The sequence below is a fragment of the Carassius carassius genome, chromosome 45 (genome assembly GCF_963082965.1).
Source record: "Carassius carassius chromosome 45, fCarCar2.1, whole genome shotgun sequence".
NCBI classification, from domain to species: domain Eukaryota; kingdom Metazoa; phylum Chordata; class Actinopteri; order Cypriniformes; family Cyprinidae; genus Carassius; species Carassius carassius.
In genome coordinates, this window is record NC_081799.1 from 6,246,495 (window position 1) to 6,267,592 (window position 21,098).

Genomic DNA, 21,098 nt, shown 5'->3' on the forward strand with positions numbered 1-21,098 from the left:
TCTTACCCTCATATTCTCTTAACCGTAATGTAAAAAAAAAAAAACTAAATCTCATTAATGTGAAATGCTACACATGGTAGGATTGCCTTTATGGATTCGTGTTAAAATAAATCGTAGTACAGTAGTGAAAATTATAACTGGGAAGAAATTTCAACAATTGTATGGAGTATAATGTGCTTCATTGTTATGAAAATTACGAGAGCTAAATATTTGTAACGTTTGAAAAAGCAGTGTAGGTTTTTTTCTTTCTTTTGTTTTCAGTTATGCAAATTTAAATTGATTTTGGGGGAAATGTGACTCACATGCATTTTTGTGAGATTCACCCAAAGGCATACCATTAATCTAGTTTTTTTTTTTTTTATGGCTATTGTGACTCTTTGGCTTTAAATGAGCCTATAAATATTTATTGAAATGTACATTGTGGTCTTAAGACTGGTGCATGGTTGTAGGTGTATTTTCACCATGTAAGGAGAGATGGACGTGTCTGTGGCAAAAGATAATGTTACTGATAGTTATGTTTTAGGATTGTAGTTGTCATAAAATGTATAAACTCACTCCCAGTTCATTTGCCCACTGCTTATTAATATCTGGCTATATCTCATTTGTTAGAGCAAGTATTTCTTAGCGTCTTAACTAAAGCAAAAACTGTTACATTATATGAATATTGGTTCATCGGTGAACTTCGGCTATAACACAGATGTGGCTGTATGTAAACGCTCCATTATTTGACAGATTATCCGCATTAGTCGGTTTAAGGAACCATCCTTTGGTTTGAAACATTGATCCTCATTGCTATGTGATGTTGCCTAACTGTATTTAGATGAAACGCATGTGTGAAGCCTTTCCTGGCCCCCTTCGCAGGAGGATCTGAAGTTGTGAAAGGCTTTGTCGTTAATGTGAGTTTTGAAGCCTCTCAAGAAGCACAGTGCACATCCACGTTTGTTGTTGATTTGATGATGGCTTTTTGTATAACCATTCATAATGTTATGCTATTAAAAACAGTGCTGAAAACTAATTTTGAATGATGCATGACTAATGAAACAGTATTAGTATTATTTTTAAAAAAGATACTTTATTTAAAAAAAAATCAGAAGCGAACAGCTCAGGCGGCACATCTATTTGACAGTGATGTTTATGATGCTGATGTCTTCATATGGTTTTTCGGTTTTGGGGTTGACTTTCAAGTTGGAGATCCTCTGGACCACCTCCATACCTTTAGTGGTCCTCCCAAAGACCGTGTGCTTGTTGTCCAGCCAGGGCTAATTGGAGAGAAAATTTGATCAAAAGTTAGTTGAACTGACTCCGCTCAACCGATGTCAGCTCAAAATGAAAAACTTGGTGATTTTCCAAGATTCATGGTAACTACAAGACATTCACAAAGTGACAATGGTGTGACATTCATTTTATGACCACATATTAAATGAATGACCTAATTGTGTAATTAGGCCAATTTTTATTATGTTTCCTGCCTTTACTGCTGAAACTAGAGCCCAATAAGCAAAAGAACCTTTACCGAATCATTCAAAAAGATTCACGAGCTCATTTGAATCAGTACGATGGACCCTTCAATAAACGAACATAACCTTCAAAACTGTTACTGAATTAACATTACTCAATGCAATATTTTAATAGAATACATTAAAAAGCGTACATAAGAATAAAAGCAGGTGATACAATTTAATCCTGTAATAATTTTAGACTTAGTTACAACAGTTAACATTAATGCAGTTGATTCCTGTGTCTATTAAGTACTGTATATAGAAACAGAATGGCATAGTTTCATAATTTTGTTCTGTATAAATTTACAGCAATAACAGTGAATATGAATTTTTCATAAGCAAAATGGATACGGTAGCTGAAACACACCCAAATTAATTAATTAAATCCCTATTAACGAAACAAAAAAAGGAATGACCTTAAATATTCACATTCTCTTATACATGTACAATTCAAAAGTTTGGGGTCAGTATGATTTTGGTTTATTAAAGAAATTTGATGAAAATATTTGTTAATGTTAAACTTTCCATTAAAAGAAAAAAATCTATCCTGAATAAAAGTACCCAGGTTTTTATTTTATGTTGCTTAAGCATCAAATCAGCATATTAAAATATTCAATTAAAATGATATAATAAAAAATATTTACATGGTTTGAAGGATCATGTGACACTAAAGATTTGAGTAATGATGCTGAAAATCAAGCTTTGCATCATAGAATTACATTTTTTAATAAATTCAGCCTTGTGATGAGACCTTTCAAAAACATTAAAAAAAACCCAAATCTTACTGACCATAAACAAAAACACAAGGCCGTTTGGAGGACTTACAGTTGGGACGACAGTGATGAAGAACTGCGATCCGTTGGTTCCCGGGCCTGCGTTGGCCATGCTGAGGGTGTAGGGTCTGTCGTGCCTCAGTGTGGCGTGAAACTCGTCCTCAAACTCTCCTCCCCAGATGCTCTCTCCACCCATCCCTGTGCCCGTGGGGTCTCCGGTCTGGATCATGAAGCCCTACACAACACGTGAGAAATCACCTGTTCAATCACATCCTCAAACCTCCGGAGGAACACGTCTAAACACCCGACAGGAGCGCACACCTTGATGACACGATGAAATATGTGGCTGTTGTAATAACCGTTCCTGCTGTGGACGCAGAAGTTCTCCACGGTTTTGGGGCATCTAAGAAGAAAAAGAAATAAATGAACAAGCATTCTGGCTTCTCAGGCCAAACTGCTGTTAAACGATAAAACGAAACGTACTCCACAGGAAAGAGCTTGATATGGATGTCGCCCATTGTGGTGTGAATGATGGCGCTGTCTGACACTCTTTTCGGCCCTTCTGCTTGTGTGGCTGCCATCACTTCCTCTTTAGACGGCTTCTCGTTGAAGATGTCACGGTCAGAATCGGCACTCTTGGTGTCCTCTGGCTCTCTCTTTGTGAACTGTTCAAAATAAACATATTATTAAAGCCCATTCACAGCAAAAACAATAACGGTAAATTTTAAGTAGATGCGTTTGCTTTTTCATGGGAACAGATTTGGAGAAATGTAGCGTTACATCACTTGTTCACCAGAGGATCCTCTGCAGTGAATGGGTGCCGTCAGAATGAGAGTCACAACAGCTGATAAGAACATCACAATCCACATCACTAAAATTAATTAACGTCTTGTGAACTGAAAAGCTGTGTTTGTAAGAAATCCATCAGGACACTAAACTGTTGCTTTGCACATATTAAGCTAAGACAAAATATTTTTAAACATGTGTAAGGGGATTTTGATGTGAGAGGACAACGGGATGGACATTTTTGTTTTTTGTTTATTATGGATTCAACTTTTAGCTAGAAATGATGGTTTAAAAACTTAAATGATGGATTTGTTTCTTACAACCGTGAATTATTGTGCTGTTTGGACTCTCATTCTGACGGCACCCATTCACTGCAGAGGATCCATTGGTGAGAAAGGGATGTAATGCTACATTTCCTCAAATCTGTTCCCATGAAGAAATAAACTTATCTACATCTTTGATGGCCTGAAGCCGAGTACGTTTTTAGCACATCTTTTTTTGGGGGTGATCTGCTCCTTTAAAAAAAAAAACTTGCGTTCAAAATTATTTTTCCACAATTTTTTTAACATAAATCCAGCTCCCATTTATAATCAACAGAACATTATCATCCTTCTAGAGTCTAAAGTGTGTCAGATTCTTCTGGATATTAACAGGAAGAGTTAAGTGAGTGTCTGGATCTCACCATGTAGAAGCGGTTCTTCTTGAAGGCGGTGCAGAAGATGGTGGGGTCTGGATCAGAGCTCTGCAGCGCTGGGTTGTCTGAGGCCTTCATCTCAATGGTTGGAGCGGCCTGCATGGCCTTGGCTATTCCCTGAAACAGACTCAGCTGCACCACACGGATGTTCTCCTGTTTGCCCAGGATCCGCACACACCTTTACAGCAAAAACAGTTCAGACACAGTTAAAAAAAAAGACTTTCAGAACTGCTGAAAAGATTCAAAGTAATGACTCATGTGGAGTACCATAGACTATAAAGTAATAACAATCCACCAACACATTAGCTCTTAAAAATAAAGGCTCTTTATTTGCAATCTGGGGTTCCATGAAGAACCGTTAACATGCAACTGTTAAAAGTTATTTACACTGAGGGAAAAAAATGGTGTGAAAATGTAATAGATGAAAGTAGACATTTTTAATATATTTACAAAATATGGTAATAAAGTAATTTTAAGAAATATCAATAATTATGTATTCAAATATTCAGTTTTTGACTATTTACAACCTGAACTGATTTTGCCAAGTTATTCAAAACCTCTGATATTTTAAGAGACTGACCCTATTGACACAATCATGAGTGTTGGCAGAGGTCCTCTATATGATATTTCATTTGACATTATTGATCATGTTAAAATAAAGCAATAAGCCACAAGAAGCCATGGTTTACAGCATTGTTAGGACCCCCTTAGCTGTTATAAATTCACTGTAAACCACGGCTTCACAGGGATTATTACTTTTATAAAACAGTTATTCCACATACATAGTAAGGTTTCACAGAATAAAACAGAGCAAATGATATTAATAAAACCAGTATTCTTCCCCCAAAGAATGAAGTTCCTGAGAAAGATGCCGGGCAACACACAGAAGTAAACAAAGCAGTACGTTTATAGAGTAATTTACAACAGCTTAGAACGGGGCTCAACCAATCAGAATCAAGGACTGGAACGATCTGCTAAAAATCATTTGGGAATGACAAACATCTTCATCATAGAAGAGGTGTGTTTATTGTGTGCTGTGTGTTCTCTACCTGTTCGTCTCCACGTTTATGACTTTAATGCCCAGCATGGTGCCGTACAGCACAAAGTGTCCAGTCTCATCGAAGATGATGTTGGTCAGGCGGATGCCGTCCACCTTCTCCAGCTCTCGCTCCACCGCCATCCTGCGGCCAAACTCCATGTCAGGCAGCTGCTGCCTCATCTGCTGGAGCTCGGTGAACATCTGCCATCCAGTGCACAGACACCACAAATGACTTCACGTTCTTCCAACACGCATTTGATCTTCTTTAAAATCAGTAAATATGTATAGTTATTTAAAGTCCCTAACTTACGGTTAAGGATTCATCAAACACCCTCATCAGCTTCCCAGTGAGGAAGCGGAAAATCCTGACTTTGCGGTCGGTGGCGATGGTGGCCATTTTCTTGCCATCTTGGGAGAACGCCAGGCTGGTGGGATACGTTTTGCATTTGGCAAACTCATACAAGTCCGTGTCTGTCTTGAAGTGCCACTCCACCTGCCGTGGAAATTTGAATTCGCTCGGGAGCCCCGTCCAGTACTCCAACATCCCCGCTTTATCAGCCGACACTATGACGCGATACTTCGGGTTCAGCCGGATCTGAGACAGTGGCGTGGTGTGCATCTTCTCAAACGTGTGCAGGGTCTGATTACTTCCCCGTCCGTCATATACAAAAATCTTCCCCGTTGATTTCTCCGAACAGGCTACAGTGGAGATGGCATCTCCCGGATTATAGATCCACTCGCACTGGCCTGGATGGAAGCTGGGAAAAAAAGAAACTTTATTAACACTCTTAGATCACTTTAAACTAAGAATATATAGGTTTTAAATGTTTTATGTTATCAGAATAGAATAAAACTATGTGACTTTTGTGGCATTGCTATACGAACACACACACACACACAAATAATGGACATTATAAAAAATGGAATAGTCTTAAAAAAAACAGTCATACTTAAAAAAAAAAATGTAAATACATTTCTCCCACCAGGTGAAAGCAAACTGCTCAATATTTTTGCTTATATATTTTGATTATTTTATATTGAAATAAATTATGTATAATTTAAAAGTATCATCTATGAGCATTAAATATTTAATACAGAATATTAAAGAATACATTTTATTGAAAAAATAAGTAAAAATAAAGCAAAACAGATAAAAACAAAAAACAAACATACAGCACATTTCCAAACAGAAGAGCAAGGCTTTACCCGAGTTTGAGCATGTTGATCATGTCGAAGTTAACGACATCAAAAACTTTCATGGCCTGATCATCACCCACGGAGCAGAAGAGCGCTCCCTCCGCACTGACGGAGATACACTCGATCACTCCTGCAAACCAGAAACAAACTTATTTACAAACACTGTTTTGAGATATTTTCTGAAATAAAGATCCACTCCCACAATGCTAGGCGTGTTGTAGGTCGCTGTCACTCTCGTTTAAGTATTTGCTAGGGTTTTGCTCACCAGATGTAATAACAGGACACCTACCCAAATGGCTGCGGAAGTGCTTGACAAACTCCACTCCATCATCCTCTTTCTTCTTCCAGAATTTCACATGCCCATCTTGACTCGCTGTTATGATAAAATCAGTTCTGGGATGGTAAAAAGAATTACAATCAAGTCAAACAAATGCACTTGTCTTAGGGCTGTAAGATCGATGAATCGCTTCCAAAATAAAAGTGTGTGTATCCAACTGTATAGTATGTTCATAGTACTCCTATCTGTATATCATGCTGATAGTATTTAAAATCTGTAAATTATGTCCATAATACTTCCTTATTTGTATATTTATTGTACATTTGTAACATACTGTAGCCCCTGTATATTCTGTACTTACTGCTAATTGCACTTCTGGTTAGATGTTAACTGTTTTGTTGCCTTGTACCTTAAATGTGCAGTGACAATAAAGTTGAATCTAATCAAATCTAATGTATGCATATGTGCTGTTTACATTTATATGTATATAAATACCTATACATACATGTTTAAATTTAAGAAATATATATCATATTAATATTTATATATTTGCAAATATATGCATTTATTTTTCTGTTACATAAGGTTGTAAGCTCTGCTTGTAACTTGTAAATCATATACCTGATTTACAAGTTACAAGCACAGCTGGCTGATTGTGATTTTGTGGTTTTGGAGTCTCCAGCGGAATTACAACAGAATTTTAAGCTATGATAATGTAATGCGTCACAATATAAATAATTATATATGTATCTATATAGAATGAGAGAGGGTTTTTTTTCGTGGTGGGGTTAATTAAAACCACTGGTCTGACCAGGCATGCAATAAAAACTATTTTAATATATTATTAATATTTTGAGGTGGCAAGTCTGAGGGAACTTACTTGGAGCACACGATGTGTGTTATAACATCCCTGTGCATGTAACTTCTCTCATACATGGAGGCAGAGGGTAAATTGTCCAGATACAGTCTCTCATACTCCAGAACTGCAGCAGAAGACATATGATGCATTAATAAAACATATCTCAGCCACCAAACCAAACAGCACACTGCTATGAACACAGAACACATCCAATATTTGATAGAAACGGCTAACTGTGTCTCAATTCAATATCTTAAACTTTAGGCATATTACTAGTGACTATAATGCCCACAAACGCTGTCTAGGGCTCTATAGTTAGGCAGCTCACTGGGTTTAGAGACACAGTCATAGACTCTTCCGGGTTTTTGAAGCATAAATCCAGTTACCGTAACATTACCTTTCTTCTTTTTAGTTTGTGAGGCCTCGCAGGGAAGAGGCCCGACCCATTCGCCTTCATCTTCATCTAGTTTGCGTTTATTTTCAGAAGCATCACGGCTAACGTCGGACGCCATTTTCAAATGAAGTTAATATTTCTTCTTCGATGGTGGTTTTAAGGTAACCATCGGCTCTCCTTCCACACCTTCCACACGCCGACTACAGGACGGGAGAGAAACTGCAGCTAGTAGGCACTCCACCAAAATGAAACGCATTCTCCTCGAAACGCCACACCTAACATTGTTTTCTTCATTTACGTTAATAATGGAAAATTCTTCATACTCTACAACAGTAAGTGCAGTGGTAATCCTGTTGTATTGAACTCTGCTCATCTGTTGAGTGGTAATGTTGTTCCTCAGGACATTTGTGAAAGGGTTAACATGAAGCAATGTGAGAGATGTAGGCTGACACATGAACACACATAGGCCTATAGAAGTTTATGTATGAAGTGCAAAGTATTGAAATGTGTAAATTAAAATGTGCATATTTCTTTTACAGCATGCCTATGTGTGTCTCATCAGGTAATTAAAGCTCTAAACATACTTGCATTCTTCACACCAACTTGAAAACTTGGGACAAATGCAGGAAATATGACATAATTAAACAAATGCAAATGTAATTTTAGTTAAAAAAAATTATTATTAACTTTAATTTTTAATGACATGCACTTAACATGTTCATTTGATTACCCAATGGCTGTATGTTTTTTTCTTCTTCTGTGTTGATATATTATTTCTTATTAATTTAACATTTCTTACATTTTCAAATTACTACAGCATATTTAGACATTTTCACTGGCCTGAAACCCTCTCCGTTTCCCGAGTATATGTACATTCACTAGAATTTGTTACCTTGGAAATGATCTACAACCATTTCAGGACTCATAACCCTCAACAACTTTCCATGAGAGGGTCCACAGTTTATTAGTTCCAAACGTTACTGTGTTTCTGCAACTTTAGCTTCACACAACTCAGTCATTCTTAAATTATATTCATACCTGGCAATGTGAAATTGCTTTATTTTGCATTTGCAAAGTATTTCATTATTATTATTTGTGTGATATGATATTTCACATATTAACATATAAACTATCAACATATAAAGAATGATTATATATGTATATATATATATATATATATATATATATATATATATATATGGGGTTATTTTAAGGTGTCCTTGTTAGAGTATACGTACACATTTAAGTACTGAGTAATATTAATTAACTACATGTACTTAGCCTACTATATGGTTAGGTTAGGATTAGGGTTTGGTTTAGGGTTACTTGCAAGGAATTATACATACCGGTAATAATTATTTTTTTATTATTTATTTTTATTTTATTTTATTATTATTCCTTATTATTAAAGCAGCAAGTCAGCCCCGGTGCATACAGATAACACTAACAGTAGAGCCTAAAAATCTAGATCAAATATAAAATATAAGATACAGCTATACAATAAGGGAATGTAAAAAAAGACATATAATAAAATTAAAAATAAAGTTACATAAAGCAGCGCAAGGCACATGGCAGATAGAGTGCAAACCAATGAAGTGAACAAACAGTGCAGATAAAAAGATTTTTAGTGCAAAAAAAAGAAGCTTATTCAGTCTGATTAAAGTGACAAAGCACTTAAAAATGTAAATAAAAAGTAAAAATAAAAATGAGAAACCTAATCTACAACAAACAGAGCATACCAACTTACATAATTACATATCAGCATCACATAAACCATACCACAACACCTGTTAGAAGTCAAATACAACAACAAACAACATATAACACAATAACATAATAACCAAAACATCCCACTACAGGCAGTATGACAGCCACATGAAGCTTCATACAGAAATCAAAACAGAACAACAGCCTATATACAATCACACTAACAGCTGAAGGTTTCTTTGACATATAATTTAAAACCATTAAGTGGGATAATAGTGCTTATCAGTGCTTCAGTTGTGTGATTTTGTATTTGCAGTAAATCAGTGCACTGTCACATAGTCACCTCAGGGTGTCGCTGCAAACTAAGCGACAAACCGCAATCAGCGAACACACATCTAGCGGGGCGAAATACCACTTTCATAACACTAGACGATATTTATTTGTATACTACATTCTATTTTAATTTGATATGTAATGACATTTACAAACGCTGGTTTTCTATTCTGTTGTTGATTTACTGTCTGTGCCACTGTTCTATCACATGGAAAAAGAAAACACCTGCGCTTCAGATAACAATATAAAATATGGTTAAAAATAAACCATAATATACACTTATAAAAAAAAAAAAAATTACTTGACAGTCTAACCAATCGACACTTGAAAAAAAAAAAAAAAAAAAAAAAAAAAAAATATATATATATATATATATATATATATATATATACATATAATTTATTTTCGGGGGGGGGGGGTATTGACATTTATTGTGAAAATAATGTTAAATGAAATTTATTTTCAATCCCATTTGACTCTAAATAGGACTTTGACTTGTTGCATGCCTCGGACAATCTGAATGTTAAGCATAAAGATGTTTGTTAATCGTTTGTTGGAGGTTTGTGTTGTTACCTGCTTCACCTGACGATCAGGCGCGCGCGCACCGGCAGGCACATCTGCAATGACGTCATGGCGAACCTCCCCGGCGGTGTTTGAGTTTGAGTGCTGCCTCAAATCCGGCTTCACTATTAAAGGCTGCAAGTCTGTGATCAGCTCTGCTGTACTGCGAGCGCGCGCCCCGATGTGCGTTACTGTTATTATTCATCTCTGTTCAACCAAAGAGCACGAGACCAGACAATAAGCCATCACACACGCTGGAAACTTAAATAGTTAAACATGAGCTGATTATTAACTTATTCATCAACTTTTTCATATTTTGGAGTCTTCCCCCCTGCATTGCTGATGAAGTGAGTTCATGAAGAGCTTTTTTTTCTGTACAAGGACACAACTACATTTGTTGGCATGAGAATGGCTTGAAGCGAAACGAGAGATTTGCTGAAGAATGAACTGAGGTGGAATCAAATGAAGATTTCTACTGTCTGCATGTGCTCTACAATAAAAGATGAAGACGGTAACTATCATTTCTTACAGTCTTTCGGACAGGAAGGATAGTCTGGGCTTTCCCAGTGGAGTTTGCACAGAAGATTTCAATGCATGTCAATATAACGGAGTCTGTTTTTAATAGTAATGCTTTGTGACGGCTTTATCTCAGACGACAACATTAATGAAAGATACTTAATAAAGAAAGAAAGAAAGAAAGAGAGTCCCTTGGAGCGCATTAGTAGTCTTCTCATTGGTCTGGTGTGTTTTTATTTCAGCGGTCAGTGTAATAGTGTTGGGCTGCTGCCAGCTGTCTGGGTCAGACACGTTTTAGACTCGAGCTGCTGTCTGGAAGAAGCCTTTATTAAACTTATGAATGCATGTCTGCACTTTTACCGCTTCAGCTTCTGCTGCGATAGTAAGAAACACATGAGCTGACATACAGGATATATCTGCTGGAACTGGCATTTGATTTGATGTTCATCCGGTGAGTTTCTTCTGGAGTTGCTTTTACTGTCACATAGAGCTCTATACATTGAGTCTAGCAACGGTACTGCAACTCAGTCCTGCTTCATAGATAGATAGATAGATAGATAGATGGATAGATAGATAGATAGATAGATAGATAGATAGATAGATAGTTTTGGGGAAATGCACCATAGTTGTTTTGTCCATGCATTTGTTGTTAGTTGTCATCAAAACTGTTTGGTTACCAGTTTTCTTCTTTTGAGAAATGCACACAGGTGAGTTAGTACTCGATGACATAAGTGTTGTTTTTGTGTGAACTATCCATTTAATACACACTTAAAAATGTAGTGAAAAATTAAGTGCCATGCTGTGTGTTTTTATATTACAAATCTATTAAAATATACTGTTCAAAATGAAGACAAAACTATATTTTGATGTCAAACGTTAGTGGATTAAGTTCTGCACCTGTGTTACTCTGATAGGACACCTGTGTGAAGTGAACTTGAGGAGAACTGACTTCACACATCCACTAAAAACCATCTAGAGACCAAATGCAAAGCTGTAACTGCAAAAGAATGGTTTAGAGAAGTTCTGAGAGGAGCTCCAGTAGCATCTGAATCCAAATGACGCTTGATTTCATGGTTTGAAATAAATGCTTGTTGATTTCATTCACACATCAAGAATCTGGAAAAGTTGTAATTTGCTGGTGAAGCTTTAGTCTAATCAGCCACCAGTCAAGTTATTTGCAACAGGTTTTCATGCCTTGAGTCGGAAACAGGCAGGGCAGCTAATAGTCAAGTGCAGGTGTGAAAATGATAACCTGAAGTTACGGCATCCAACTCAACACCTTATGAGCTCAGCGTTATGTGTGTGCGTGTGTGATCAAACCGGTTCAAGTCCAGATGTTACAGCTATGGAATTGCAATCTGACAAAGCATGCTTAGTATTTGCAGTTAAAGAGCTATGTTCAGTCAAAGTCCATTTTATGATCACAAACTGGCAATTTTCCCCTGACAAGTTTTTTCCCCCCTACTTTCATTCATTTCCAGGCAAACAAATGGACCATTTGGGACAAACTCCTAAGATAGATCTGCTGTTTTGGAATAACATGAAGAGAATTCATGTGGATTCTTGCCCTGCTCATGGCTGACAAAGGTACAGGATCAAGTCACCTTTAGGAACATCTTTGAACCTGGGATTAAGTGTGGACTGAGATTCAAATGTGTCGAGGATGCTTGTCACGGATATGTTATGGTGCGAAGCTGGATTGATCATATCGCTTTAATCCACTTGTAGCCTCCCCCAAACCCCCTACCCCACCCCATGTCAGATCTTTCCTAAATTATGGAAATTTTTTGGAAGACGCTGACTTGGATATTTAGCCTGGTCTTGGCCGCTGCTGAAGCTCAGGTCCTTTCATACAACTCTCAAGGTAGGTTTAATAACGTGTGGGCAAGAACATATAGTGATGACTATAGCTAACAGCTGATGTCATAGCAGCTCTGAAAATTCACCAGCAGCCAGCCATAATTCATTTCTGCTTACAGTGACTTTCAGCTATACCTAGAGGAAACTTTTTTATTGCTCAGTTATGTTTCATGTAAGTGTCAAGCTCATCTCAGATGCTTCTTCTTAGGAGAAATAAACAGATGAACAAATGAGACAATTATTGACATACAGCAAGAGTACAGAGCTATAAAATAAATGTGGGTAGCATAACTCAGATGATTTGATCTTGGAAAAAAATGAGTTCATTTTGAGATCTCTGGCAGACTTGAGCACAGTGCGAGATGTTTTTGAGATCTCTGCTGAAACGCTGTAGGAGAAAAATCAGAGCAGCAGACCTAATAATGTCTACACCTAGAAGAAACGATTGAGACAAAGAGGCCTTTACTAAAGAAAAAAGATTACAAAAGATCCCTTTAATATCTCATTTGTTTCTCCTAGACATTAGTGAGACTAAATAGAGAGGAAAATTGTGTCTGCTGCTTCTGATTCTTCTCCTTGAGGAAAAAATAATCTTGTGTGTTTCCATCGGATTCCAAAAGAGATCTCAACATGTCTCAAACTGTGCTCAGGTTTGCCAGTCCAGTGGAAAAATGTATTTCTTTTGCAGAAGATGGTGATCTCAGTTATGCTTCCTTTGAAGTATCACCATTGTTGCTCCTGAAAAACCTTAAGAGAAACCTTAAGACTTCTGATTTTAACTTTTAAAATTTGTCCATATCTACTCTGAAACATCAAGAGGAGACACATTTGAAATAACTGGGAGATATATCAGAGAAACAGAAGTGTAACTCCCTTTAAATGTTACTGCTGTGAAGGAGAAACAATGGAGACATTCAAGAGTTTGCAATCCGATTTCTCATCAGATTCTTCCAAGAGCAAATTATCTTAGCTTTACTCTACACATTGATTTGTGTTATTTTTATTTCCCCAAAGCATTTTAGGAGAAACATCGGAAACAAAGTTTTTAGAGGATTAAACGTAACCGAAACTCTTCTAAGCCTTGAAAGAGCAATCTCTGAGCAACTGATCTTTCCTCTGAGCACACCTGCTACTTACATTGCTGAAATTGCAGATTTTTGGTTTCCCATGATTACCCTCTGCTTTGTTTTGCTCACTGTTATCTGCTTCACTTTATTCCCCAAAACACAAAGCGGAATTCCTGTCCACGCTGGAGCATTACCAGCTAACAGTACCAGTGCGGGTGAATGAGAGGGGCCAGTTCATGAGTTACACTGTGAAGCATTACAGGCCTGGTCGACGGCGACGTGGACTGGACCAGACTGAGCTGGACCACACTGAGACCAGGCTTTTTTACAAACTCTCAGCCTACGGCAAGCACTTTCACCTGAACCTGACACTCAACCCCAACCTGGTTTCTAAACATTTCACAGTAGAGTACTGGGGCAAAGACGGACTAGACTGGCAGCATTCAGTGGTCGATAACTGCCACTATGTTGGATTCCTACTGGATCAATATAGCACTACAAAAGTGGCTTTGAGCAACTGCAAAGGCTTGGTGAGTACATCCGTCTTTGAAAATCTTCATGCTTTTGGGGGTTTGAGAGGGTAAGTAACATTTGCTTTCTTAAAAGAGCCTTCTGATTTGTCCTGAATTTGTAATATTTGTAGCAAGCTGCTTTTCCCCCCAAAATACCTCAGGAAAAAGCACACCGTTTTCTGCTTAAAAGAACAGATTGGAAATTGCAAATTCAGGCAGGGATATGAAAGCATGCTGGCCAAAGACATGTGGAATATGCATTGCATTTTATTGCCCACATATCTAAAGATCTTCAGCTGAAGTGTTTACTTTTTTTAAAGGGCCACATACTTGCTGACTTCGCTTTCTTGATGTGACTGATACGCTGTCCTTACTGTTGATGATTATTTCTAAACCACGTGCATTGTTGCGGAGATGTGCTATTACTTTTAGCAATCAAACTTTTAAACTTTATCCTGGCAAAGAAATAGGTGAAGAAGGGACCCAAGCAGTATCTATGGACTAGAATATCATAGAGACTTGGGTGGGCTCTTTTGAATTGGGCTTGTGGCCAACCAGCTAGCACCCACCCACCCAGAACACACAGTTTAGTAAGTGCTGCCAATCGATTAATAAAACAACTTATTAATCACACTTTTTTTCTGAAATTAATCACAATTAATTACCATTAATCCCACCCAACATTAGTTTTTAAATATACTTTTATATTGCAATTTCACATTCAATCTTTCAAATGAACATAGAAACAACATAAAGTATATGTTTACCATTTGTTTAATGCCATCTTTTTTACGAATAAAGGCAAGTATCACTGAGACCGATGTTATTTAACTATTGACTATACACGTCAACTGTTGGATATTATTTCAATGTGGATGAATCCTAAAAGCTAAAAAAGTTATTGATTTCCTCCTTTTCCTTTTGTTCTTTGATTAACAGACATCACAGCTGCTGGATTATTAGATTATTTGGCTGCTATTACTTTAAGAGCAGCTGCTGCTCAACCTCGTGAATCTGATGCACATGCTTGTAGTTTCATTCACACTTTAATATGAAATGATTCAGGCTACAGCGTGCATGGTCGTATTGGTGCATGCAATTGAAGAGCATGCGCTACAAGCACAGTATAACAGGACAGGACATGAAGATTCATTTTTACTGATATATGTCCTGACCAAATTTAATTTGACCGCAGTTCACTGTTGTTCTACTGAAGTTCCTCTTTACCTGTACCATTTTTGCGCACAATTGACTAGTGCCTAATGCTGAGGGGAAGTGAAGTGCATGTCCGAAAACTCTCCTGTTTGATGTGGTCGTAAAGACATTCTGCATCTAAATAAACACAATTCTTGTCAATAAAAAAAGTCAGAAGCAGCAGTAGTGAGTCTGGTGACCAACCCTTGCTTTGCCCCTGCGTTAAATGTGTTAAGTATTTTTAATGCCATTAAACTGGAAAAGTTAATCGGCTGCATTAACATGCTAATTTTGATAGCAAAATACCTCAATAAATGCATATACTGAACACTCTATTGGTTGGACAAACAGACAAACAGACACAGACTATTGAGTGTCCCCAACTCACGCCATTGGTCGAACCAGTGTTGGAATGCTGGGAAGCTCAAACAAGCAGAGAAATGTTTTGATAACACCAAATTGTTCACACTTTTTGGGAAAATCAGCCAAAATGTTGCATTTTAAGCTCAGATAGGTGAAAGGATTTTAACCATGAAAAGTGTCAATATCGATGTCTTGCTCAGCAGTTTAACAGCAGAGCTTCATGCCAATGAGTCAGCATGTCTACATCACATTAAGCTTAGGCAGCTTCAAGAAACTTATGCCTCATGTGTGACTAACACGAGAGGGAGAGAGAGGTTAAAGCGCCTCGTCTGTTTTGCTGCCAGAGTCCTTATCTCTGTCCCTGTCTCTGTGTACACGGCTGCTTCTGCTCACTGTTAAAGTGACTGCTGAGTGACAGCAAAATATTAGCTTAGCTGTCTCTCCGCATTGGGCTTGAATCCCTCCTGCACCTGCAAGCCCCTTGCCAGCTGATTCCTATCTCACACTGAGCATTTCATCTGGTGGGGACTTTGATATTGCTTAACTAAACCGCACTCCTCACGGTTGCTGTGAAACGTGGCTTCCTGTAATGCAATGCGATTATCGAAATGTTAGATCACGGCTCTGGCTAGTATAAACTAGCGTGACCCTGCAAATTTCCTTGAATACTCACTTCTGTAACTTTACTGCAGAAAGAATCCATTCATCGTTTTGAGGTCTTGCAGGACATGTAGCATATTTATTTGTGAACAATTCGGTTGAACGCTGCTACATGATAAATATATATATATATATATATATATATATATATATACAGTATATATATATGAAACATTTTTCAAAATTCTAGAAAAAACAGGCATACAGGTTTGGAACAACGTGACTAAATTGTGAACTATTCCCTTGAAATAGCTTTAGCATAGTTACATTTAACTACTTTTCCAAATGCTTGAGTGTCGTTTAAGTACTTTAAACTATGAGTAGCTTGTATCTTGGCAAGATTCAGTTTTTATAGTAGCATCCCCATTCCCCATCACTGGAAGCTAGACTGCACTCGCGTATTTTGTGTCTTTAATTTGGAGACAGAATGAGAGGAAAATTCCCAAGAGATCTGGCACTGTGCAATTACCTTAAACTGGGGTGTTCATGTGGGAGGACAGGCCTCGATATTGGATTCCACCCTGGTATCAGCAGCACCCTTGCATAAATCTATGAGAATTTAGAGTGGCTCTGCTGGTCCTGAGGCATTTCCTGCAGCCACAGTGTCTGCGTGCAAACACAAAACCTTACCTCTACACCGCCGGGCAGACCTATAGTTTCAGGAGTTCAGTAAACAGCAAGCTTGTTGAGATCAGAATCAGAATCAGAATCAGAATCAGAATGAGCTTTATTGCCAGGTATGTTCACACATACGAGGAATTTGTTTTCGTGACAGAGCTCCGCAGTGCAACATAACAGCGACAGAACAAAAAAACACAATAAGGAATAAAAAATACAAAAAAATACAAATAGGTGGGTAAGGATTGACAATATACAAATTGACAATGTATGGCAGGTATATTAAAAAGAGCATTTATGTATGTACATGTATATTATGTGGAAAAATTGTAACTGTACGCTAAGTATGTGTGTTTGGATAAATAAGTGTATGTCTATATAAATATAAATATAAGTAGTATAGTGTGTTCCATGTATGTACATGTATATTATGTGCAAAAGATTTACGTGTACGCTAAGTATGTGTGTTGGATAAAAAGTGTAGTGTATATAAATATAAATAGTGTAGTGTGTCCCACAGTTATTATCAGCTGTTCATAAGATGGATTGCCTGAGGGAAGAAACTGTTCCTGTGTCTGGTCGTTCTGGTGCTCAGTGCTCTGTAGCGTCGACCAGATGGCAACAGTTCAAAGAGGGAGTGTGCTGGATGTGAGGGGTCCAGAGTGATTTTAACAGCCCTTTTTCTCACTCTGGATAAGTACAGTTCTTGAATAGATGGGAGGGTTGTACCGATAATTCGCTCAGCAGTCCGGACTACCCTCTGTAGTCTTCTGAGGTCCGATTTAGAAGCTGAGCTGAACCAGACAGTTACTGAAGTGCAGAGGATGGATTCGATGATGGTGGAGTAGAACTGTTTCAGCAGATCCTGTGGCAGGTTAAACTTCCTCAGCTGGCGAAGGAAGTACAACCTCTGCTGGGCCTTTTTCACAATGGAGTCAATGTGAATGTCCCACTTCAGGTCCTGAGAGATAGTGGTGCCCAGGAACCTGAATGACTCCACTGCAGTCACAGTGCTGTTCATGATGGTGAGTGGGGGGAGTGCAGGGGGGTTTCTCCTGAAGTCCACGATCATCTCCACTGTTTTGAGCGTGTTAAGCTCCAGGTTGTTGAGACTGCACCAGACAGCCAGCTCTTTAACCTCCTGTCTGTAAGCAGACTCGTCACCGTCCTGAATGAGGCCGATGAGTGTGGTGTCATCTGCAAACTTCAGGAGCTTGACAGAGGGGTCCTTAGATGTGCAATCGTTAGTGTACAGGGAGAAGAGCAGTGGGGAGAGAACACAGCCCTGGGGAGCTCCGGTGCTGATTGTACGGGTGCTGGATGTGTATTTTCCCAGCCTCACTAGCTGCTGCCTGTCTGTCAGGAAGCTGTTGATCCACTGACAGACGGAGGTGGGCACGGAGAGCTGAGTTAGTTTGGGCAGGAGGAGGTTTGGGATGATCGTGTTGAAGGCAGAGCTGAAGTCCACAAACAGGATCCTCACATAGGTCCCCGGTCTGTCTAGGTGTTGCAGAACATAATGCAGTCCGATGTTTACTGCATCGTCCACAGACCTGTTTGCTCTGTAGGCAAACTGAAGAGGATCCAGCAAGGGTCCAGTGATGTCCTTCAGGTGGGCCAGCACCAGTTTTTCAAATGACTTCATGACTACAGACGTTAGAGCCACAGGCCTGTAGTCATTTAGTCCTGTAATTTTGGATTTCTTTGGGATGGGGATGATGGTGGAGCGTTTGAAGCATGAAGGGACTTCGCACAGCTCCAGCGATCTGTTGAAGATCTTTGTGAAGATGGGGGCCAGCTGGTCAGCACAGGATTTCAGACAGGCTGGTGTAACACAATCTGGGCCTGGTGCTTTTTTCCTTTTCTGCTTCCTGAAGACCTGGCGCACCGCATCCTCGCTGATCTGTATTGCAGGTGTGGGGGAGAGGGGGGATGCAGGAGGTGTGAATGGTGAGAGCGCTTGATTGGAGAGGTGTTCAGGGTGGGTTGCAGGAGTTGTGAGTGGTGTGAACAGTTGTTTGGAGAGGCATTCAGGGTTGGTTGCAGGAGTTGTGAATGGTGAGAGCGGTTGATTGGAGAGGTGATCAGGATGGGTTGCAGGAGCTGTTAATGGTGTGAACGGTTGTGTGGAGAGGCATTCAGGGTTGGTTGCAGGAGCTGTGAATGGTGTGAACGTTTGTTTGGAGAGGCATTCAGGGTTGGTTGCAGGAGTTGTTATTGGTGTGAACGGTTGTGTGGTGAGGTGTTCAGGGCAGGTGATGGGTGTTCTTTCAAACCTGCAGTAAAACTCGTTCAGATCGTCTGCCAGTCGTTGATTTTCCACAGTGCTGGGGGGTGGTGTCTTGTAATTGGTGATCTTCTTTAGGCTTTTCCACACTGATGCGGAGTCGTTCGAAGTGAACTGAGTCCTTATTTTTTCAGAATAATTCCTCTTTGCCACTTTGATCTCCTTTTCCAGTGTGTATTTAGCCTGTTTATACAAGACATTGTCCCCCTTCACGTAAGCATCTTCTTTGGCCTGACGGAGCTGTCTGAGTTTTGCAGTGAACCACGGTTTGTCATTGTTGTAATTTAGTTGAGTCTTGGTAGGAATACACATATCCTCACAGAAACTGATATATGATGTTACCGTCTCTGTGAGTTCGTCCAGATCAGTGGCAGCAGCTTCAAAAACACTCCAGTCAGTGAGGTCAAAACAAGATTGTAAATCCTGCTCTGCTTCATTAGTCCATCTTTTTACAGTCCTTAATACAGGTTTAGCTGATTTTAGTTTCTGCCTGTAGGTCGGTATAAGATGAACCAGAAGGTGATCAGAATGTCCCAAAGCTGCTCGTGGAACAGAGTGAAATGCATCCTTTATTGTTGTGTAACAGTGATCCAATATATTACTGTCTCTTGTGGGACAAGTAACATGCTGTCTGTATTTTGGCAGTTCACGGGAGAGATTGGCTTTATTAAAGTCCCCAAGAATGATTAAAACAGAGTCTGGGTGTTGTTGTTCTGTCTCTGTGATCTGCTCAGCGAGTTTCTGTAAAACTGAGCTCACGTGCGCTTGAGGAGGGATGTAAACACTCACCAGAATGAACGAATGAAACTCCCGCGGCGAATAGAACGGCTTGCAGTTAATGAAGAGCGTTTCGAGATTTGAGCAGCACGTCTTCTTTAACACAGTTACATCTGTACACCACCGTTCACTGATGTAAAAGCATGTCCCGCCGCCGCGCGATTTCCCCGTTGATTCTGCGTCGCGATCCGCTCTAAACAGCTGAAAGTCCGGCAGATGGAGCGCGCTGTCCGGTATGGTGTCATTCAGCCAAGTTTCCGTGAAACACAGAGCAGCAGAGTGGGAGAAATCTTTATTTGTCCGAGAGAGCAGAAGCAGTTCGTCCGTTTTGTTGGGTAGAGAGCGGAGATTTGCCAGATGGATGCTAGGCAACGGCGTTCGAAATCCGCGTTTTCTGAGTCTCACGAGCGCTCCCGCTCGCTTTCCCCGCCTGCGCGTCCTCTTGAAGCGTGTGATCAGCGCAGCCGCTCCGCCGACAAGAATGTCCAGCAAAACATCAGAATAGTCGAAAACCGGTGAAATATCGGGAGATGTGTGTTGCCGAATATCCAGCAATTCGTCCCTGGTGAAACTGATTGCAGGAATATAACTAAAGACAGGACAAACTAACAAAAACACAAAAACAACTGCAGAGCACGTCACGGAGGCAGCCATCCTGTATCGGCGCCACTTCTAGATCTTTACTTGACTCCTCAGTTTGATATTGCAAGAGATGACGCAATGATGATTTAAAGAATTTTCAATACACCTTAGGCTTACTTAGCACCATTTGTGACAGTGCTGTTGATTACAATGGTAATTTATTTATATTTCATTAATTTATAAAAACCATCTCAATGGCAGTTGTTTGGCTGGCACATGACTTGCATTTAATAGTTTTAGCTTTTGTAAGAAGCTTTTGAATTTTGCCAGTTTTCACAATGTCGAGAAACGTCGTTTATATGATAATATAATAAACCAGTTCAACAAGGTTATTAACGCTGCACTCTCTCATCTCGACTCATATAATACATCTTTTTAATCACTTAAAAAATTCAATTGTGATTCGTGGTTAAAAATCGGATATTTTAATTTTATTCTACACGTGATGATTTGTGCTTATAGGTGAAAGTGCAGTAATTATGA

General features: G+C 39.0%; 2 protein-coding genes across 2 annotated transcripts in view; one reads left to right on the plus strand and one right to left on the minus strand.

The window, feature by feature from the left end:
* Positions 1 to 1,080: 1,080 nt before the first annotated feature.
* ppwd1 (peptidylprolyl isomerase domain and WD repeat containing 1) lies at positions 1,081 to 7,679 on the minus strand. Its single transcript, XM_059539838.1, has 11 exons — positions 7,522 to 7,679; positions 7,146 to 7,248; positions 6,278 to 6,381; positions 5,998 to 6,118; positions 5,102 to 5,549; positions 4,802 to 4,992; positions 3,741 to 3,930; positions 2,756 to 2,937; positions 2,594 to 2,675; positions 2,325 to 2,507; positions 1,081 to 1,259 (listed from the first exon to the last, which is right to left on the minus strand). Exons 1-11 carry the CDS (start codon positions 7,634 to 7,636, stop codon positions 1,116 to 1,118), a joined length of 1,863 nt encoding a protein of 620 aa, XP_059395821.1. The 5' UTR covers positions 7,637 to 7,679; the 3' UTR covers positions 1,081 to 1,115.
* Positions 7,680 to 10,264: 2,585 nt separating this feature from the next.
* Positions 10,265 to 21,098, plus strand: part of adamts6 (ADAM metallopeptidase with thrombospondin type 1 motif, 6) — an 86,497-nt gene continuing 75,663 nt past the window's right edge. The window contains exons 1-3 of the mRNA XM_059538995.1: positions 10,265 to 10,630; positions 12,117 to 12,499; positions 13,728 to 14,092. Coding sequence (XP_059394978.1) covers positions 12,412 to 12,499; positions 13,728 to 14,092 — 453 coding nt within the window. The 5' untranslated portion in view covers positions 10,265 to 10,630; positions 12,117 to 12,411. The remainder of the gene's footprint in view (positions 10,631 to 12,116; positions 12,500 to 13,727; positions 14,093 to 21,098) is intronic.

Excerpts from the sequence above, each read along its gene's own strand:
- ppwd1 (XM_059539838.1), bottom strand. The coding sequence starts at position 7,636 with ATGGCGTCCGACGTTAGCCGTGATGCTTCTGAAAATAAACGCAAACTA. Across the intron at positions 4,993-5,101 it reads TGTTTGATGAATCCTTAACC|ATGTTCACCGAGCTCCAGCA; the intron begins GTAAGTTAGGGA and ends ACTGGATGGCAG. Across the intron at positions 1,260-2,324 it reads TCATCACTGTCGTCCCAACT|CCCTGGCTGGACAACAAGCA; the intron begins GTAAGTCCTCCA and ends CTCTCCAATTAG.